Source organism: Schistocerca gregaria, chromosome X, assembly GCF_023897955.1.
Source record: "Schistocerca gregaria isolate iqSchGreg1 chromosome X, iqSchGreg1.2, whole genome shotgun sequence".
NCBI lineage: Eukaryota > Metazoa > Arthropoda > Insecta > Orthoptera > Acrididae > Schistocerca > Schistocerca gregaria.
This window is the reverse complement of record NC_064931.1, coordinates 531,830,495-531,850,815: the sequence shown is the minus strand read 5'-3', so window position 1 is coordinate 531,850,815 and position 20,321 is coordinate 531,830,495. Positions and strand designations below refer to the sequence as shown.

Below are 20,321 nucleotides of genomic sequence, written 5' to 3'. Positions count from 1 at the left end.
CATGTAGTCGGCGTCAGGGCTGGCATGTTCCTACATTTCATCAGAATCCAAACTGATATTAACTGAAGTCAGCTTCTACCAGTTTTTCTATTCATCTGTAAATAATCTTTGTCAGTATTTTGAAACCATGGCATTAAAATGATGATTCATACATCACACCTATCAGCACTTGCTTTCTTTGTAGTTGGAATTATTATATTCTTCCTGAAGTTCGACCTTTTGCATAAGAGGATGTAATTGTATTGGCACCTGAAGCATAATGTTACTGTTAGTACAGGGAAGCTACCTCATAATACGCAAGTTACTCCTATTGTCAAATACATTATTATGTGTCATATACATAATGACACTCTTGATATCGGCTGCTTGTCTCTTCAAGAGTAGTGAAGTATCATTGATGAACACTGCCATATTACACATGAACACGCAACCCTGAACAGGGGATCTTCGTGGTATCAATAGCTAGCTCAAGAGCTTTACGCCTGTTTTGTAATTCCTGAATTTTTTTGTCCAGCTTTAAAATATAAACATATGATATGCTCACTGTGTGTGTGTGTGTGTGTGTGTGTGTGTGTGTGTGTGTGTGGTGTAATACATGTACCAAATGTGTGTGAATTTTAAGTACAGTTTAGTACTGTTAACTTTCATTCTTCCCCAAATGGGTTTGTATAGTTAGTCTGACACTTAACTTTAACAGTATTTATACGAAGCGTGTGAGACACTCAGATGCAAGATGAAGAGTACTCACTTGCAACACAATTACAACTGCTGAGTCACAGTGATTGTTAGCCACCTACTGTCTTCAAGTTGACACCACCTGCACTTTAATTATCAATAAAATGTTCTCTTGGCAAAGACACTGTTATGGTAACATTCACTCAATGAAGTGTGTTTTCAAAGATCTTTCTCATGTGGCAATTTTTTAAAAACAAATCACTGGTTATAAAACAAATTTTTAATAAACTTTTTGGTTATCTAAGTAGTAATAATTCACTTATCTGTATGCCGTTGCATTTCACATTTTTTACCGCTTTTCCTCTTTTTGTCATATGCCTTGACCATAATTATATACAGATTTTTTTTACAGAAGTTACAAAGCAACTTTCCAGTAGTTATTGTAACATAAATAAATACCAGTGTCATTGACTTTATCTTACTGCAAGTCTGAATCCATTAAAAGTTTTCCATGTTTATCTTTTACCCGGATGCGGCCATTTGCATATTTTGTTTTCATACTACCATCAGGGAAAACATATTTGATTGTTCCATCTGGGTACTCCCGTCTCTAGAAATAAAAATCACCAAATTTAATTTATGGGAAAATTGTTGGCCATACTGTTTTACAACAAGAAAAATTGAAATATCAGTATCGTGTAGTTCATTCTTAGAACTGAAATAAAATGTACACAACTATAAACTATAAGGGTTTGATTCTTTCTTTCAGATCCTTTCACTGTAACAGGCAAACAACTAATTAGATATAGACATTTCCGATTATAAACATCTTATTTACACGAAGTAGCTATACTGAATATCACTAACTTATATGGGTCAGTTTCTATAGCAAAAACTAATAATTCAAATGATCACATACTGATAATTCTGAATTCTGATTACAGATAAAAAATGGTTGGAATGATAACTCTTATACATATTGTGTGCGCACACACTTATTACACAGAAAAATGTCACAAACACACTACTAAAGAAAATTCGAACATGCAATTTATGTAACATATTAATGTAATGTTACTACATTAAAAAATACTTAACACAGGTATTTCACTCTCTTGTTAAGTTGCTTGTCAGCCTGGCTGGTGTAAGGGAGTGGTGTGGGTCATGGGAGAAAGGAGGTGGGGAGTGGGAGGAAGGCTGACAGCTGAAAGCAGTGGTAGTCAATCTGGTCTCTATGCCCACTGGCGGTCATTCCACTTTCCATGGTGGATGGTAGATAGTAGAAATTTCAAAAATATTTTCATTAGGTTTTCATAAAATTTTAAAGAAGTATTTTGTAAGTAATTGTTATAATATGCTACAACTTGCTATACCTCGCTTTACAAGTTTTTTAGGGTAAAGCTACTCCCCTCCTTTATAAATCACAATTACAGTGGAAGCGATTTTACTACTACCAGAGATACAAACCTGGGTGGTAGGTAAAAAAAGGTGACTACCCCTGGTTTGGAGGAAGAAGGTGCATGGGATAGAAGTGTGACGAGGACACTGGCACCAGCACCAATGAGTTTGTGTACTGCATAACAACAGTTATATACAGGACGGATGAGTGAAGACTGGGTCATGGAGATGGGAGGCTAATGAAGATTGAGGCCAAGAGGACTACAGGAACAAAAAAGTATGTTGCAAGGACGATTCCCATTTACGAAGTTCAGAGAAGCTAGTGCTTGGGAAAGGATCCAGATGATGCTCAACAGAGCTGGTTGGTTGGTTGGCTGGTTGGTTTAAAGCCGGGAGAAGAGACCAAACCACGAAATCATCGGTTCCTTGTTCCTAATAAAACAATGCCATAAGTGTGAGAATAAAATGGACGAAACATATAACACAAAATGGAAAGTAAGGAAAAGCCACAAGAACGAAGGGAAGGCAACGAACACTAGGAGGAACAAAAGAGGACAAGAAAACAACAGAGAGATGCTAGAAACAGAAGAGAGCAAAACATGAAAGCAGATTACAGTGCTGGCCAACCACGAGAATAAAAAGGGCAAACCAGCCACTCTGCAACACATTAAAACCTCCGCCCTAAAAGCACTAGGCTGGAGGACACTGAGGAACAAAGGACATGCGCTAAAACCTACATGGAAGTATAAAACCCACTCTCACGGATAAAACGTAAAACTAAAGCTGCTGTCGAGCCATTGTTGCCACACACCGAAGGTTGGGTGTTGGTAAAGTTAAAAGACTGCCGCAGAGCGGCTAAAAGTGGGCAGTCCAGCAAGAGGTGGATGACTGTCATTTGGGAGCCACTGCAACACTGTGGTGTGTCCGCACAACAGAGCAGGTAACCACGCGTTAGCCACGTATGGCCAATGCGGAGCCAGCAGAGGAGAACTGATTCCCTGCGAGAGGCCTGCAGGGAAGACTCCCACACATTCACAGTCTCCTTAATGACACGCAGTTTGTTGTGTGTGCTGTTATGCCATTCCGTCTCCCAAAGCCAGAAAACACTGCGGTGTAAGATAGAACGCTGGTCAGCTTTGGAGCTGCCTATCTCCAAAAGCGGTTTCTGCGTCGCCTGTTTGGCCAGCCTATCAGCAAGTTTGTTGCCTAGGATTCCGACGTGTCCTGGGGTCCACACAAACACCCCGAAACGGCGGGCATAGATTGACTCCTGAATGAACGCTACCAGAAGGTGGCAAGGGTAGCACTGATCTATAGCTTGTAGGCTGCTAATTGAGTCAGTACACAGGAGAAATGACTCGACAGGGCATGAGCAGAAGAACTCAAGTGCACAAGATATGGCCGCAACCTCTGCAGTGAAAACACTGAGCCAACTGGCGAGGAGCCCTGCTCAATATGTCCTCCATGAACATATGCAAAGCCTACATGACCATCAGCCATTGAGCCGTCGGTGTAAACCTCTTCAGAGCCCCAGAACACGTCAAGAATCAAGACGAAGTGACAGGGGAGAGCACTGGGGTTAACAGTGTCCTTAGGGCCATGCTAAAGGTCCAGACGAAGCTGCGGCCGAGGCGTACACCATGGAAGCTGCGGCCGAGGTGCACACCATGGAGGCATACGTGAATGGACCACGAGTAGAGGTGGTAAAGGGAAGGACTCCAATTCGGAGAGAACGGACCGCACACGAACTGCAATCGTTAGCCCCTATCTGGGCAGCCAATGCGGGAGATGGACTACTGCGGGCGGGAAAAGGAGACGGTAATTCGGATGCTCAGGGGAACTATGAATGTGTGTTGTGTAATTGGCGAGCAGTTGTGCATGTCTGATCTGCAGTGGAGGGACACCAGCCTCCACTAGGATACTGGTCACCAGACTCGTCCTAAAAACTCCTGTCACTAATCTAACCCCACAGCTGTGCACAGGGTCGAGTCAACGCAATGCTGAAGGCACTGCCGAACCATAAACCGCACTCCCATAGTCAATTCAGGATTGGACAAGGCCTCTGCTGAGCTGCAGCACCGTACAGTGATCTGCACCAAATTGGTGTTGCTCAGGCAACGGAGAGCATTGAGGTGCTGCCAGCACTTCTGCTTAAGCTGACAAAGATGAGGGAGCCAAGTCAATCGAGTGTTGAAAAACAGTCCTAGGAACTGATATGTCTCCACTACAGTAAGTGGATTATCATTAAGGTAAAGTGCGGGTTTCGGATGAACTGTATGGCGCCGACAGAAGTGCATGACACATGACTTTGCAGCTGAAAACTGGAAGCTGTGGGCTAGGGCCCATGACTGCGGCTTGTGGATGGATCCCTGGAGGTGCCACTCAGCAACAACAGTACTGGAGCAGTAGCACGAAATGCAGATGTCGTCTGCATACAGAGAAGGTGGAGGAGGGCCCAACAGCTGCTGCTAGACCGTTAATGGCCACTAAAAATAGAGTCACACTCAATACAGAGTCCTGCAGGACAACATTCTCCTGGATATGGATGGAACTATGGGAGTCACCAACTTGGACACAGAAAGTATAGAGCGATAGGAAGTTTTGGATAAAAATTGGGAGTGGTCCCTGGAGACCCCACTCATACAATGTGGCAAGAATATAATGTCGCCAAGTCATGTCATATGCTTTACGTAAGTCAAAAAAGACAGCAATCAGGTGTTGGCATCTGGAAAAGGCTGTTCGGATGGCAGACTCGATGGACACAAGATTATCAGTAGTACAGCGACCCTGGCGGAAGCCGCTCTGACATGGAGCCAGCAAGCCACGTGACTCCAGGACCCAACCCAACAGCTGACATATCATACGTTGGTGAGGCTAATGGGCCAATAGCTATCCACATTAAGTGGGTTTTTACCGGATTTGAGCACCGGAATTATGGTGCTCTGCCACCATTGCGATGGGAAGATGCCATCGCATCACAGCCGGTTGAAGATGACGAGAAGATGTTGCTTTTAGTCAGATGAGAGATGTTTAATCATCTGGCTGTGGATGCGATCAGGCCCAGGAGCTGTGTTGGGGCAATGTGCAAGGGCACTGAGGAGCTCCCACTCAGTAAATGGGGCGTTGTAGGATTCACTGCAGCGTGTAGTGAATGAGAGGACATTCCCTTCCAGCTGCCGTTTTAGTGTGCGAAATGCTGGGGAGTAATTCTCCAATGCAGAGGCTCGAGCAAATGCTAGGCAATCGTGTTTGCGTCGATACATAACTCACCATTTATGGTAACAGCTGTTGGGACCTGGTACCTGAAAAGACATTTCATCTTTGCCCATACTTGGGAAGGTGACGTGTGGCACCCAATGGTGGAGACATATCTCTCCCAACACTCCTCCTTCTGTTGTTTGATAAGGTAGCGAAAACGGGCAGAGTGTCATGTAAATGCTATGAGGTGCTCCAGGAAAGCGTGCTGCTGTACAGCTCGCCAATGCTCCTTAATTACTTCAGTGACTTCCAACGACCACCAAGGGACTGCCGTACACCTCAGGCACCCTAAAGAGTGAGGGATCGCGTTTTCTGCCGCAGAAACAATTGTGCTAGTCACCTGCTTAACCATCAAAATCTATGTTACCATGTGGGGGAGATTCAGCAGTGACAGCAGAGGTGAAGGTCCCCTGTTCACCTTGTTCAAAGCCCATCTGGGCAGGTGTCCGTGTGCCTGACGCTGGGGCAGTGACAGGAAGATGGGGAAGGAGTCACTACCACACAGGTTGTCACGTGCTCTCCAGTGGATAGGTGAGAGAAGTCCTGGGCTGCAAATTGATAAATCAATGGCCGAGCAACTACCATGAGCCACACTGAAATGTGTGGTGGCCCCAGTATTTAAGAGGCAGAGGTTGAATTGTGACAGTAAATTTTCGACATCTCTGCCTCGGCCAGTAAGCATGGTACCACCCCACAAGGGGTTACACGCATTAAATACTCCAAGAAGTAGGAAATGTTTAGGGAGTTGATGAATCAGTGCAGCTAACACATTCAGGGGTATTGCACCATCTGGAGGAAGATATATATTGCAGTGTTATTTCCTGTGTTGTCCTCATTCTGGCAGCCACAGCTTCATGAGAGGTTTGAAGGGGCACATGTTCACTACAGACCGAGTTTAGGACATAAATGAAAACTCCACCTGACACTGGATTATAGTCGCTACAGTTCCTGTAATATCCATTATATACATGGAGGGCAGGGGTCCACATTGCTGGGAACCAGGTTTCCTTGAGTGCAATGCAGATAGCAGGTGTAAAGCACAACAGTTGCTGTAGCTCAGCCAGGTGGTGGAAAAAATCGTCCCAATTCCACTGGAGGATGACATCGTCAGACGGGGAAGGCATGGAACATTCAATGAGGCAGTTTACGCCTCGGAGTCACCTGCTGCCACCGATTTATTGCCTGAGCAGTGTATATCCATTCTGTCTGAGGGTCTGGCGAGATCTTGGTCCTCAGAGGACGCCAAAATCTCCATCCCATTCTCAGCCGCAGAGCTTGTAGATAGCGGTGGTGTGGGTGCCACCACAAATTTCTTAGGTGTTTTCTTTTTGGATTTCTCTCGCTGCTCCTTGGGTTCCCCTGGCTGGGAGGACTTCACTGGTTCAGTCTCCGGGACTGAGGATGAGCGTGAAGCCCTACGACCAGCTGATTTTTGGTCCTTCAGCCACTGGAAGCGTGAAGCCCTATGACCAGCTGCTTTTTGGTTCTTCAGCCACTGGAAGGGGTCGTCTTTCCCACTAGAATAAACCTGGGAAGGGAGTAATCCAAGGGACCCCTTCCTAGCGAGAGAAGCTGTAGAAGACTTACACTTCTCCGGCTTAGAAGAGGGGACGGACGTCCCCGATGGTTGGGTGGGGGTGTTGCTCCCAAAATAGGTGGTACAGGAGCAACAGGGAGAGAAATGCCCCCACCATCAAGGGGACAGGTGTAGTCTTCCAGCTCTAAGAGGTGACCTGGGTTGGCGGAGCTGATGGTGCCAGAACTGTTATAGCGGTGGCGTAAGAAGATGTCATATGCACAGGATGCAGACACTCAAATTTTCTCTTAGCCTCAGTGTAGGTCAGTCTGTCCAGGGTCTTGTACTCCATGATTTTCCTTTTTTTCTGGCGAGTCCTGCAATCAGGCAAGCAAGGCTAATGGTGCTCTCCGCATTTGACACAAATTGGGGAATATGGAGTATTGGGATGTGATGGGCGTCCGCAATCTCGGCATGTGACGCTGGAAGTACAGCGGGAAGACATATGGCTGAACTTCCTGCATCGCATTGGGGGAGGGATACAGGGCTTTACACCACACTGGTAGACCTTCACCTTGACCTTCTCAGGCAATGCATCACCCTCAAAGGCCAAGATGAAGGCACTGGTGGTGGCAACCTGATTATCCTTCAGACCCTGGTGGACACGCCGGACAAAATGTACACTTAGCTGCTCTACACTGGTGTGCAGCTCATCGTCGGACTGTAAAAGAAGGTCTCTGTGAAATACGATACCATGGACCATTTTTAAGATCTTATGGGGAGTGATGGTTACAGAAACATCCCACAGCTTGTCACAAAGAAACAACTCCTGTGACTGGGCAGAGAATGCTGTTTTGATCAAGACTGACCTAGATCTCGTTTTGGAAAAGCCCTCCACCTCTCCAAACTTGTCCTCTAAATGCTCAACAAAAAACTGAGGCTTCATCATCATGAAAGATTGCCCATCAGCTGTCGAACATACCAGGTACCAGGGTGAATAAGATCCACTGCCACCCTTAGCCTGACGTCCCTCCCATGGTGTGGCCAGAGAGGGGAACGATTTGGAGTTGTACTTCTGTGCGTTGAATTGAGCTTGTGATCACTTAGAGACTGCTGGTGTTTCACCACCAGCAAGAGATGATGAACTACACTTCATTGCAAGATGGCCATTGCTAGGAGTCCCGATGCCCCAGGGTAATGGGCATCTACCCCTGGGCATACATGGGGAGTTAACAGCACAGGCATCAGCAGAGCGATCCCTGTGTAGTCTGGGGTACATGGCGGCCCCACCACAATGGATTGGCTACTGTGCTGGATAGCAGGTGCAAAGAAGTCCATGGACATCAGCGATGCAGAAATCGACACTGCATAGTGCATGGTGGAAAATGCACCCAGGAAGGTGTCCTCGCACAACAGATGGAGAATGGGCAGGACTGCAATGCGTCGACAAGGAAGTGGGCTAAAGATCTCTATGCACAATGGACACGATGCACCTTTTAAGGTGCCCTTCCCCAACTGGCTATCTCTTCGATAAAATTTTGAAGAATGGAGATAAAACCCTTCCGGGGAGAATCACATAAAGGCCAAAATATGTGAAACTCCTTTTAGTCGCCTCATATGACAGGCAGGAATACCTCGGGCCTATTCTAACCCACGGACCAGCAGTGGGGCAACAGAGCTGGTATACAACATAGCTGTTTTCACAGATGTTCCTGCTTCTAATGGGATAGGATAAGGCTGTAATGGGTGTGGAGTTGGATGTGCTGTATGGATGTATCAGATAGGTCTTGCACCTGGTTCTGCCACATGGGTACGACCCATGTGGCAAGGGGCTGGGAGTGGATGTGGCATAATGATGGACACAGATAGTGTGTGGGTGGGTGGCAGAATACCAATTTAGGAGGGATGGGCAGGAATGTGGCTAGGATGTGCCTCATTTTCACGCACAATAATAAATCGTTGATGCCTCGGCAAAGAATGTGGTTCAGGCTCCAGGCCACGACGATGGTCTGTGGAATCGTTAATTCTGTAACTCTGAGGTGCGACTTAAGAAGATGAAAAATTACAGTTGGCCCAGATGTTTAGTGTGCTGCACTTAGCGTGCAGCTGACATAATATTACATAACTTGTGAGAAACAGGAATGTGCAGCAAAAGCAATGTTATGTCAAGTCAGTTACAATGGTTATTGCATGGTTTGGAACCAATTTTTACAGCTAACGGAATAATCTGTGAGGTCTGCAGGCTTCATAGAGGGCAGTAGCAGTATCACTTGAACAATTCATTGTTTTTGATACTTTTGTTATTGATTCTTAGGCATTAGGTGACATTCGAGTTCTCTCTGTTTCATGCATTTTGTGTGCTTTTATGTTGATTGTGTGTTCAAAATGTGCAGCGAAGAGGAGAAACGTTAGGAGAAAATTATTTACAAAGCCCTTTATAAATCTACAGATGATGAAAATGTATCTGCTGACGATTCAGAATACACATCATATGAAAATTTTAGTTATTCTAGAAGGTTTGAAGATGAGTTGCTGCAAACGTTTATCACATTATTGCCACAGATTATATTGCTATGAATGATTCTCCTTCAGGTACATCCGCAAATCAATGTGAGCATAAGAGTCCAGTGAATGTAATGTTTGATTGTGTATCTCTCCAGGCTTCAGTTTTCATCACACTATACTCCACTATTCATGCAATATTTTGCTTTTTCTTGTGTTTTGTGTATTTCTTTCAAGGTAAACTGGCTGTAAACAAAATATAAACAGAAAGCTCACATGTTTGCCTACAGATTTGAATACTACCATTTCTTTCCAACTTTTTTTCACTAATGATTACTATTAAATTGAAGTTTCACCTGTTAAGTCAAGATTTAATGCTAGCAGTTCCAAAATGTGTGTCTCTAATGTAGAAAGTTGAACAAACATAAATATGTTTTGAAATTCCAACTATGTATTTCTACACACAAATTATAACTTCGAAAAAACCAGATATTTTAGCCAGTTCATAGGTAATGGCAGCTATCCATGAGACCAGCATCATAAGTGTTAAAGTGGTTTACAACACTTTAATATCTGCAGATGGAACACATGTAGATACAGATAGGATCTCTCTTATCCCGCAGACCAGTGCTACTGATAATCTGTTTTAGTCCAACTATATAATGTGTAGACATGTATTCTGCATCAGTTAATCTTATATGCAACAAACAACAACTCCAGTTCATTTAACTTTTCTTTCAAAGATACATATATGTTAGTTCTGAAGGCTTCGCTGCTACCACATTTGGGATTTAACCAACTGTAGAAGTACTCAGTATTATAAGGGCCACATATTGTTTAAAAGCACTTCACACTGTGGCATTGTCTTATGAAATATCCACAGCTCATTACAAATGTGCCAATGTCCCATTTGTTGCAAACATTTTTATACTCTGAAAAAAGTACATCAGATTCCTCTACATCTACTCTTATTCAACAACTCGGAACAGCACATAAACATCTTCCTGTATACTCCTGTTTGTCACATACATTCCAGCTCCACTTTTGTCAGGAAAAATGAGCAAAATAGTATTACTAAAAGACATTTAGCCAGTTGATCTTTAGTACACAACGTTTAATCTCACATTTACAAACTGAAATGTTAAAACAAAAAAATTGCTTGCATATTGCAGAAAGATTTAGAAGCTTATACTGCTGTAGTCAATTTCTTACATTTAACTGTAACATCGCTAGTTAAAGATTTTTCCATTATCTTAAGAATGTAGCTGTAAAAGTTAATGCAAAGGTACTATTTCCTTACCTTGTGCTCTTTGGTGTGGATTTCCTTTTGTCCATTAGGGAAGTACCAGGTTTTTTCACCATTCTGATCAATTATACACTGTCTTCCATCATTCAGGACCCACTCTACATGACCATCGGGAAATACTGTTTGTGCTGCACCATTTATGTAATTTGTTTTTATTGTACCATCTGGCTTTTTTAGTTCTGTCTGTCCACTTGGAGAAAAAATTACAGAAATATTAAAAACAAAGAGACAACCTTTCACTGGTATAAAAAGCCAATACATTTTTAACTCAAGGAATCAAAGGGCACAAATTACATCAGAAATTTAAGTACGGTATTTCAAAGTGATCAAAGAAATAAGGGTGTCCCAGGAGGAATGGTCAATACTGAGCAATATGACAGGAATGTTCATTCATTTATAGTGATAAAGTCTAATAAACATGGGTTCTAAAATGCATACCAGAGCTACGAGCACTACTTCATCTTTAATAGTGTGAAACACCTCTCTTATACTGAACAAGCACAGTGTGACAGAAGAAGCAGAAGCAGAAGCAGCACAAAGCTAAAATGACCTGGTTTGGAAGATATGTATGAAATGAGACATATTTCTGTCTTAATAAGTAAGAGACTGGAGTGTAAGACTTCACCCTTTTTTTACTATTTATTAAACATGTAAGTGCATTAGATGAACATTATTTAGTGCAAAGCAGCTGATGACAAAGTGCCTAAAAAGAAGTCCCATAAAAATAAAATAGTAGTTAACACAATAAAAAATATACTTAATTAGGACCTACACATACTTTACAATGGTTTGCAGAATATGTATCTAGGCATCTAGGTAGATGCATTGTAAGTGCAAAGAACAGATTTTGGATACAAGTTTTCAAGTGCACCAAATTCTCTCATTTTAAATCCAATATTCTGATACCATAAGAAACATTCTTCCCATATATTCCAACACAGCCCCTCATGGCATTAGTAGGTGGAGCTTGTACAGGCTACCTGCCAGGTAGCTTAATAGGAGTAATAACAGGTGAACCACTTGGCCAACCCCGCCAGTGTGCACTTGGCTCTTCAGAAATGTTGCACAGGTTCCGGCCCAGATGCCTAACTGCCTGCACATCTGCGGGCACCCTGCTGTCCACAGGCGGACACGTGACCAGGAGCAGCTTGCACTATTCACAGTCACAGAATGAGTGTATATTTCTATATCTGCATATATACACTCTACATGTTACTGTACAGTGCACGATAGTTTATACTTGAACTGATAGCAGCAACTTTGTATCCTATTACAATCACATTACGAGTGTGGCGAAAATGAGTACTGTATTTTACGGACTATAAGACTCTTTTTTTTTTCTTCGAAAAATTGCCTGCAAAATTCAGGTGAGTCATACTGTAAATTCATATAAAAATGTTCAATATTTGATTTTAAATTCCCGCCAGTCTTAAAAATGGCCATATATTTGGTGCGACGAGAAAATTATCTCTATCTCACAACATTGGATTCAGCTGGTAGCAGAAGTGAATCGATATGCCGAACATGAATTGCAGGAATTCACAAGCTTGCTAGTACTGTCTCCCACCTGCCCCACCATTTTAAACCCAGAACACTGTCTAGCCTATGATGCGTCATTGCAGCCTACTGAGCCAGTGAACTTTAACTGATAGTGATTTGTGTTATCAGTAACAGTACAATATTTGAGTTAGTAGCTAGTTTCGTAATGGAAAAACTAAAAGGTTTTCATATGATGCAGGCTATAAACTGAAAGTAATAACTTACGCAGAAGAACATGGAAACTGAGCAGCATTTCAGCCCCCCACCGACAGAGAAAGTCATTCACAATCAGTGGGCAAGTAAAGAAGAACTGAAAAAAATTAGAAGGATTAAATGTGCAAATAGAGGACTGAATGTAAAATGGCCAAAACTAGGAGATGACATACTGAAATGGATTCCAGGACACCTTCAAAATTGCACTGGAATGAATACAAAACTGATTCAAATACACGGTCGTAAGCTAGTGCTATAGTGGAACTTAACAACAGACGTTAAGGGTGGAGTTGGTTGGTGGTACAGGGTTATGAAGCATCATGGACTTAGCATGCGAACCAAAACTAAAATACCTCAGGAAATGCCACATGAGAATGGAGAAAAAAAATATTATCTTTCCATTGTTTTATTATTCAATATCTAAAGAAAACCAGTGTGAAATTATGCCAAATAGTGGTCTATTTCATATACTTTGTAGTATTATTCCGAGACATTTTGAGAAAGTCACAGTCTCTAGAAATGTATCAATAATCTCTTAATTGGACAGCAGTGGGTTCCTGTTTTTGTTGCAGCTAGTGTTGCCTCTTCCGATACACTTGGGTAGCAAGATTGGTACTTTCAGACTATCCAACTTTCAATGTATACCAAAAAGCACTGCAAAGTAAAGACAGTGTGATGGTTGTAAAAATGCCTACATTGTGCTCATGAAAGTTTTTAGTGAATATAATTTGTCATTACCTCCTTATGACATATGTGTGTGATGTGCCTTAGGTTACGTGACATACTGGATGGTTATAATTAAAGTGCAGCTGTAATTAATGTATGGTGAAAACTTAGTAGATATACTAATGCCTTTATGTGGAACAAATTTATTCTGAAAAAAAAAGAAAAAATAGCTCCAACTGTGGTCCCAGGTGCAAATCTATCACTGCACACTGTTTGTATGATGGTATGACACCTACACTGTCAATTGACAAACCATAGCACGAGTGAACAGTGTGGCTGCTATCGAGAAGAGAGACCATACCCTAAGAGTGAAACTGATATGTGAACGGCAGCAGTTAAAGTGCTGCATTGAGAGAGTATTGCCAACTAAAACATCTCAGGAGAGGCAAAATGTCATTAAGTGATTTGAAGAAGAAGAAGAAGAAGGGGGGGGGGGGGGGGGGAAAGAGTGATCCTGGTATAGCACATGGAAGGAGGTTGCTGTTGCTGAAACTTACCATGCAGCACATGCCCCAGGTATAGCTAGTGCTTGTGCAGTGTCATGTGAATTGTCCATCCCATGGTCAACACTATTGAAAGTTTTGTGGTCTATTTTACACTGGTACCAGTACAAGATCCAGACGGTGCAGTGTCTAAAACCTAATGATGTACAGCAATGACCTGAATTTGCTCTTCGGTTTCTGGCATGGATTGAAGTTGATGACATGTGGCTGGGAAATATTCTATGGAGTGATGAGGCCCATTTTACACTACGGAGTGCAGTGAATACACAGAACTGCCAAATCTGAGGCACTCTTAAGCTGTGTGTAGTGCACAGAGAGCCACTGCATGAGCATTATGACTCTGTGGTGTGGATTCACAAACACCTTTATTCTCAGTCTGTTGTCCTTTGAAGATAACACATTCACAGAGCATGTCAGGTGTACCATGATGTCTGCACAAATGTGTGGAAACCGCAGTTTTCATGGACGATGGTGCAAGACCCATGTCGTTCACCCAATGAACGATCAACTTAATGCAACCTTCCATGAATGTGCTATCTCCAGAGGTCTCCCAGCTGTATGGCCTGCATGATCAGCTGATCAGAGTCCGTGTGAATTTGGCTCTGGTGATATCTAAAAACACATTTACCAGGGGCACATTCGGTCTCTACCTGATCTGAAAGCCACTATACAGGAACACGTTGCTCTGTTTCCACTGGAACTGCTGTGAACAACTGTTGATCACACCGTTTTATGGATGTGACATCTCATTGACATCAAATTAGTTATACAGCAGTTAACAGCAAGATAAACATTATGCCTTTCTCACTTGTTTGACCTTTTCTGCCCATGTCCCACCCCTAATCCATTACATATGGAAACATTTCTATATATCTTTCTTGTATTCACAGCATCATATCTGCACCTGGTGGACAAAATTGGAACTAATTTTTCCCCGCATAGATGTGTTTCACCTTAACGCATTAGCATATCTACCAATTTTTGCTGCCATATGATAATTACAGCCCGCACTGGACCTCTGTGAGTAGCTGCACTTTAATCACGCATGATATGGCACCACCCTCTCTTTCTGATGCAGGTTCCATATGTACTTCAGATACTCTTGAAGTAAATGGCAATTTCCTTTACTTATTACGAAAACAATTTTGAGTACCACAGATGAGGGAAGAAATTTTAATTATCACTGTTTAGCTCACAAGGACTGGTGGTTCCTGGTCAGTAGACTTTGCATCAATGTCTGGGTTGAAACTGAAAACACTAAGAGAGGCTTATTCACATAACTGAAATTGTGAGAATATATCGAGTCTTTTCTGTGTAGCTCAGTTGGTAATAGTATTCCCTGGGAAAGTCAAGTTTGGGTTTGAGTCCTAATCAGACACACAGTTTTCATTTGCCACGGAAGCTTCATTCCACAGTGTTACTTGAAGTGAAAGTATGTGATATCACAGATAGAGATGTGTCAACTGGATAAGGAAATAAATCTCAGTGACTCTTGATGACGTTTAGTAAGAGTGGACTATGTGCCAAGTTTCAGATAAGCATCCATGTTAGGAATAAAGCCACACTAAATTATTTGTAATTTTTTTACCTGTGAGCCATTTCTTCAGATTTGAAAACAAGAAGTTGTATAGAGCATGATCAGATGAAATTTGAGGAGGCTGGGGGAAACTGTAAATTATTCTTCACCCAATATTTTCTTACATTTCGTATTGAAGTAGACCAATATCTCTTTGTAGTCTTTTTCAGAGACCGTTTTTCACTTTCCTAAGTGATGTATGAGCATGACAACTTTTGCACTCCAATAAAAATTGTTGGCATAAATTGTCCGCCCAATAGAACCATCTTTGGAGCAGCTTTATGGCAAGCAATGAATTGACTTGGTGTTTGTTTTGCTTCTGGAGCATAATGATAAATTTATGTTTCACTGGCAGTAGCAACTTAAGGCAAAAATTCCCGCAGTCTCACTTACACTGCTCAAAATAATGTGTTGGAGTTGAAAGCAGCACCATCTTCAGCAATTTGGTACACACTGGGCTGAAAATTATTGCACTGCCAACTTATCATGTAAAAGAGCAACTGCCATTCCCGTTAATACCTCTATGGCCTGTGCTGCTGCATACACATTTGTTTGATGATGAATTATAATCATGTAGTGCACATTTTCAATGACATTTTGGGTTGTTGGGTGTTCTGCCAGATGTCAGTGTCATATTTGCATAATATGTCGCTAACATACCTCATAACCTTCATCAGGTGCAACCTGAGGCTGCTCCCCGAGTGGACCAGATCCAGTATTTATGTCTGTGGCCTTCCCCCTCCACTGGTAGTTGCAAGCATCCCCTCTGCAGTCTGTACCTGATCGCGGCGATCTTCTAGAATGCTGCCATTCTATTTTCGGTCTGCTATGGTTCTGAATGTTCCCTGTCCAGTCTGCGCCCATTGTTTTCCATCCGCTGCGGTTGTGGGTGTTCCCTCCGTGGTCTGCGCTCACCAGACACGCTCATGTATTTTATACAGACCATATACGTAGTCTACACGGCACTGGTGCTTTTGCCCGTAGTTGTCTCTTGATCTTGCCAGGCATCCCTGTTTCCTTCAGGAGAGCCCTGGTCGTCTTATTCACCTTGTCAGTGGGGTCACACCCCAAAGTTCTGTATGCAGGGTCCCTCAAAACTTAGCATTCTTTCTCATTATAATCCACCTGTTGCAAAATGAATGTAGAGTTCCCTTTTGTCTGCTGGCAGTACTACAATACTGTTGTTTTCCTGGAGCTTCTTGAAGGAACACCCAGAACCACAGCGGATGGGAAATGACGGGCACGGACCGCGGAGGGCATATCCAGAACCGCAGTAGTGAGAAATGGCAATGTTCCAGATGATCACAGCGATTGGGCACAGACCACAGAGGGAATGCCTGCAACTGCCGGTGGAGGGGGAAGGTCCACTCCAGTAGCAGTCTCAGGGCACACCTGATGATGCTTACAAGCTACAGTACCAAAATATCATGCAAAAACGATGCTGACATCTGCAGAATACCTAACAACCCAAGATGTCTTTAGGTTGCCGGGAAAGCCTGAAGAGTGACATTTTCAATGATTTATTCAGTCACCAGATCTACCCAGCATCCTGAGTTATCCTCATCAAAAACACATGTTGAACCCATTTCAGTTCACATAACTGTTGTCACTAATGGCACAGGATCATTATAAGCAACATCTAGTTCTAAATTTGTCTGGTCATGTGTTTTTCTATGCAAAAGCGAAAAAGGAAACTGCTGAAATGATACTGCAATTTTTCTATCTCTGTGAAAACACCTTGTTTTAGTACCATCTAACAAATTTGTTCATTATGGTAAGATCAACTTGCATTAGCCACAGCATCTGTCTTCAAACACGGATACATACTTAATTGCCGTTACCTGCGACAGTCACTTCTGTGTGCGCCTATCAACCACTATACCTTAATTATCCTTAACGAACTTCCTTGTTTCAGATAGTAACATATTTCCAAATATGAGTTTATTAGTATACTTTGGCATCATTCTAATTTCAGGACACCTGCCTCTTTCAACTTAGACATATTGCAGCGTGGGTAACAAATTATGGTTGCACCACAAATGGGTAGAAAAATTGTAAAAACAGCTCTTTTGTCTATGTGAAGCTTCCTTGCCCTACACATAATGCCCAAGTGAAAGGACTACCTGGCAAACTAGTCCCTGAGCATGCTGTACTCCTTCCATAAAATCCATGCATCTTCTGAAACTCATGGTAAATAATTCCTGCCCTCCCATGAAAATGAGACAATATTTAATGATTTAAGATTCAGAACAGATAAGTCGCTGTTTAGTTTTGATTTACTTCATTGTTGTTGGAACCAAAGTCATTATAACCCATCTGCACAATACTGTAGTAGAGACGGAATTCTGAAACCTTGGTAGCTGAGGCAATAAATTTCAGCAAAATTATCTGGTGTTGTCTACGATATCATCAGTGGTGTATAGACATACAGGGAGACATACAGTGTTTACCATAAATTACCTGTTGTATTCTTGTATTGCAACTGAGTTGGTGAAACAGTTTACCAAGAGCAGGAAAACTTGCCAATACCTGTTCTTGCTTTTCTGAATGTTAGTCAGACCTTTTTCTTGCCAACTATCCGGCATGATCTATGAACTTTATCTGTCAAACAAAAACATCCAATAATTATGATTACACAGAATCCCTCCCCCAAAACAAACAGAACATCAATGGAATGGGTGCACAGCCCATCACCACAATGAAAGAAGGCCAAGGTCCAACCTTCAGCAGGAAAGGTGACAGCATGAGTATTTTTTCAAATGGAGAGTGTGGTGCACGTTGAATTTATGCCAAAACGCATGACAATCAACTCTGCTTTGTACTGTCAAATGTTGCACCAATTGTGTGAGGCAATTAAAGAAAAGCGCTGAGGAATATTGAGTGCTGGTGTGATTTTGTTGCATGATAATCCAAGACTGCACTCTGCCCACCGAATGCCAGAACTGCTGCAGTGATTCAAGTGGGGATATGGCGACATCCTCCACACAGATCAGGTCTAGCGACATGTGATTATCATGTGCTTGGAAAGATGAAAGAGGACCTCAGTGGATGATGATTCTGAAATGATGAGACGGTGAAAAAATCTGTATCCACATGGTTACATATCACCGGAGGTTATTTATATGCATCCAGAATTGAAAAGTTGGTAACCATCTTCGAGAAATGTTTACAGTCTCTTCTTGAGGATCATGTGGAAAAGGGAACTTATGTGTGTGTTATCATAGCCATGTTGCATATGTGAATGCGGCCTAATAAATGACCATAACTTTGAAGTGTGCGTGTATTTTCTCAATTAAATAATTACTAGAAATACTGCGGTACATATGCAAAGTAGTTATTTTTTTATTAGCTGTCATGAAAATAGAGCACCCTCATTTGTTGGTGCCGAAAACAAGAGAAGTAGTGGACTCTCGTATATTTTTTACAAAAAAAAAACCCCTCATTAATTCAAACTTTGTCAAACTGAACTGGCTATTTTTGGGTCCTTTGAAATTTGCTTAAATGAGAGGCTAACGTAGTACACAGTCTGCAGTAGGTGCCGAATACTGAAGTCAGTTCTGTCTGTAAACCTGTCTTTCTACAGTAACTGCTTTCATAATACTCCATGACAAAATAAATATCAACAGATTGTAATTTTAACCTCGTCATCAAATTTGCAGCTCAAGATTTTAATAGCCTGTGTCCCTGCACTACTCCAATGTCACAGACTTTATAATATGGCATGCAAAATTAGTCAACAACAACCACCAACGTTTCAATACATTATGCCTGTTACTTTCACAGCCCATGGTACACCCAAACATACAATCCATACAACTGCAGAAACAGATTCGCCATCTGTATTCTGTCACCGGCCAACAGTCAACAAATCCATAACTGCCATTCTCCCATTATCACAAAAGCTCTACTACTTATTGTTATATACATAAGCTCTCACTTTCACAGATAATTATCACAATTAAATCTTGTTAAATGTTTTCAATTTAGACATTTAGAAATGATTTTAACATTAGTACAAATTATTAAATAAGAAACAGAAATTGTTCAGTCTCTGATAGTAATGGGAAACACACATTGTGATTTGTTACATTACATACAAATATTAGTACGCAAATTAAATTTTGGTTCACCAGACCTGGATGATAGCATCTTGTCAAGGTCCGTTGCCAAAGATACGGTGAAGACCTCAAGGGCAGTGAAGCTGGGCATGATGATTGCTATCAAACATGGGCATACTGAGAAGAATGCAAAATTGTAGCCATTAGTAAATGTACATGCACCTATTAACAGAACAATAGTGAGCATCTAGAACAAGTAGAAGAGTACTAGACTTTGCTGGAACACACACTAGAAAAAAGTCAGTCATGTAACAATACTTCTGGGAGACTTCAACATCGAGCTTGGACTGGAACACTAGAAGCAAGACATCACAGGCAACTTTCCACCACACCTTAGCACCAATAAGAATGGAGTGAGATTAGTAGAAATTACTGCAGAAATTACAAGCTGAAGTTCACATCCACAATTTTTTGTGAAGTATTAGAGATGTACATGGAAGGCATCTAACATTCTTCGAGCCAAATTCCAGATTGACCACACGGCCATGTCTACTAGGCATGATGGAAACATTCATGATGAATCAGTCAAATGTGGGCTCAATCTAGATACAAACCACTATCTAACCCTCATTATGATAAATCTGGTCAAAATCAAACACGTACCAAGAATCAATGTAAATTGTAAAATAATAAAACAAGCTGGAGGGACCTCCAATGAAAGCTGAAGCAGACAGCTCAAGAGAGTGTAACCAGCTCACACATGACGACACCAATGTTGGACAGCACAATGTGATGAAGCAATTGACTCCAAGGAGCTCACCAGAGGAAAGCATCTCTCACATCAGACAACTCAGACACTAGAAGTAGCATATATTACACCAAGGACACTTACAACAAAAACACTCACAGGACTCAGGTGTGACAATGATAAAAAAGCATTGGACAAAATAGGAGGAGGATTTCTCGCAGAATAATTCTAGAGAATTCAAAAAACTACCCAGACTCAACACCCAAAAATTCACTGGACAATGCTCGCATTTCCAACAGTTTG

At 42.0% G+C, this 20,321-nt stretch overlaps 1 protein-coding gene across 7 annotated transcripts in view; it reads right to left on the bottom strand.

The window, feature by feature from the left end:
- Positions 1-833: 833 nt before the first annotated feature.
- LOC126298999 (uncharacterized) overlaps positions 834-20,321 on the bottom strand; it is a 222,554-nt gene continuing 203,066 nt past the window's right edge. For 4 of the 7 annotated variants that reach the window (XM_049990628.1, XM_049990626.1, XM_049990625.1 and 1 more), the window contains 2 exons: positions 10,650-10,845; positions 835-1,285 (listed from right to left, as the gene is read on the bottom strand). In XM_049990628.1, coding sequence (XP_049846585.1) covers positions 1,154-1,285; positions 10,650-10,845 — 328 coding nt within the window. In that variant the 3' untranslated portion in view covers positions 835-1,153. Of the gene's footprint in view, positions 1,286-10,649; positions 10,846-20,321 lie in introns of all 7 variants that reach the window. The other 3 variants (XM_049990630.1, XM_049990631.1, XM_049990629.1) reach the window with 1 other exon arrangement.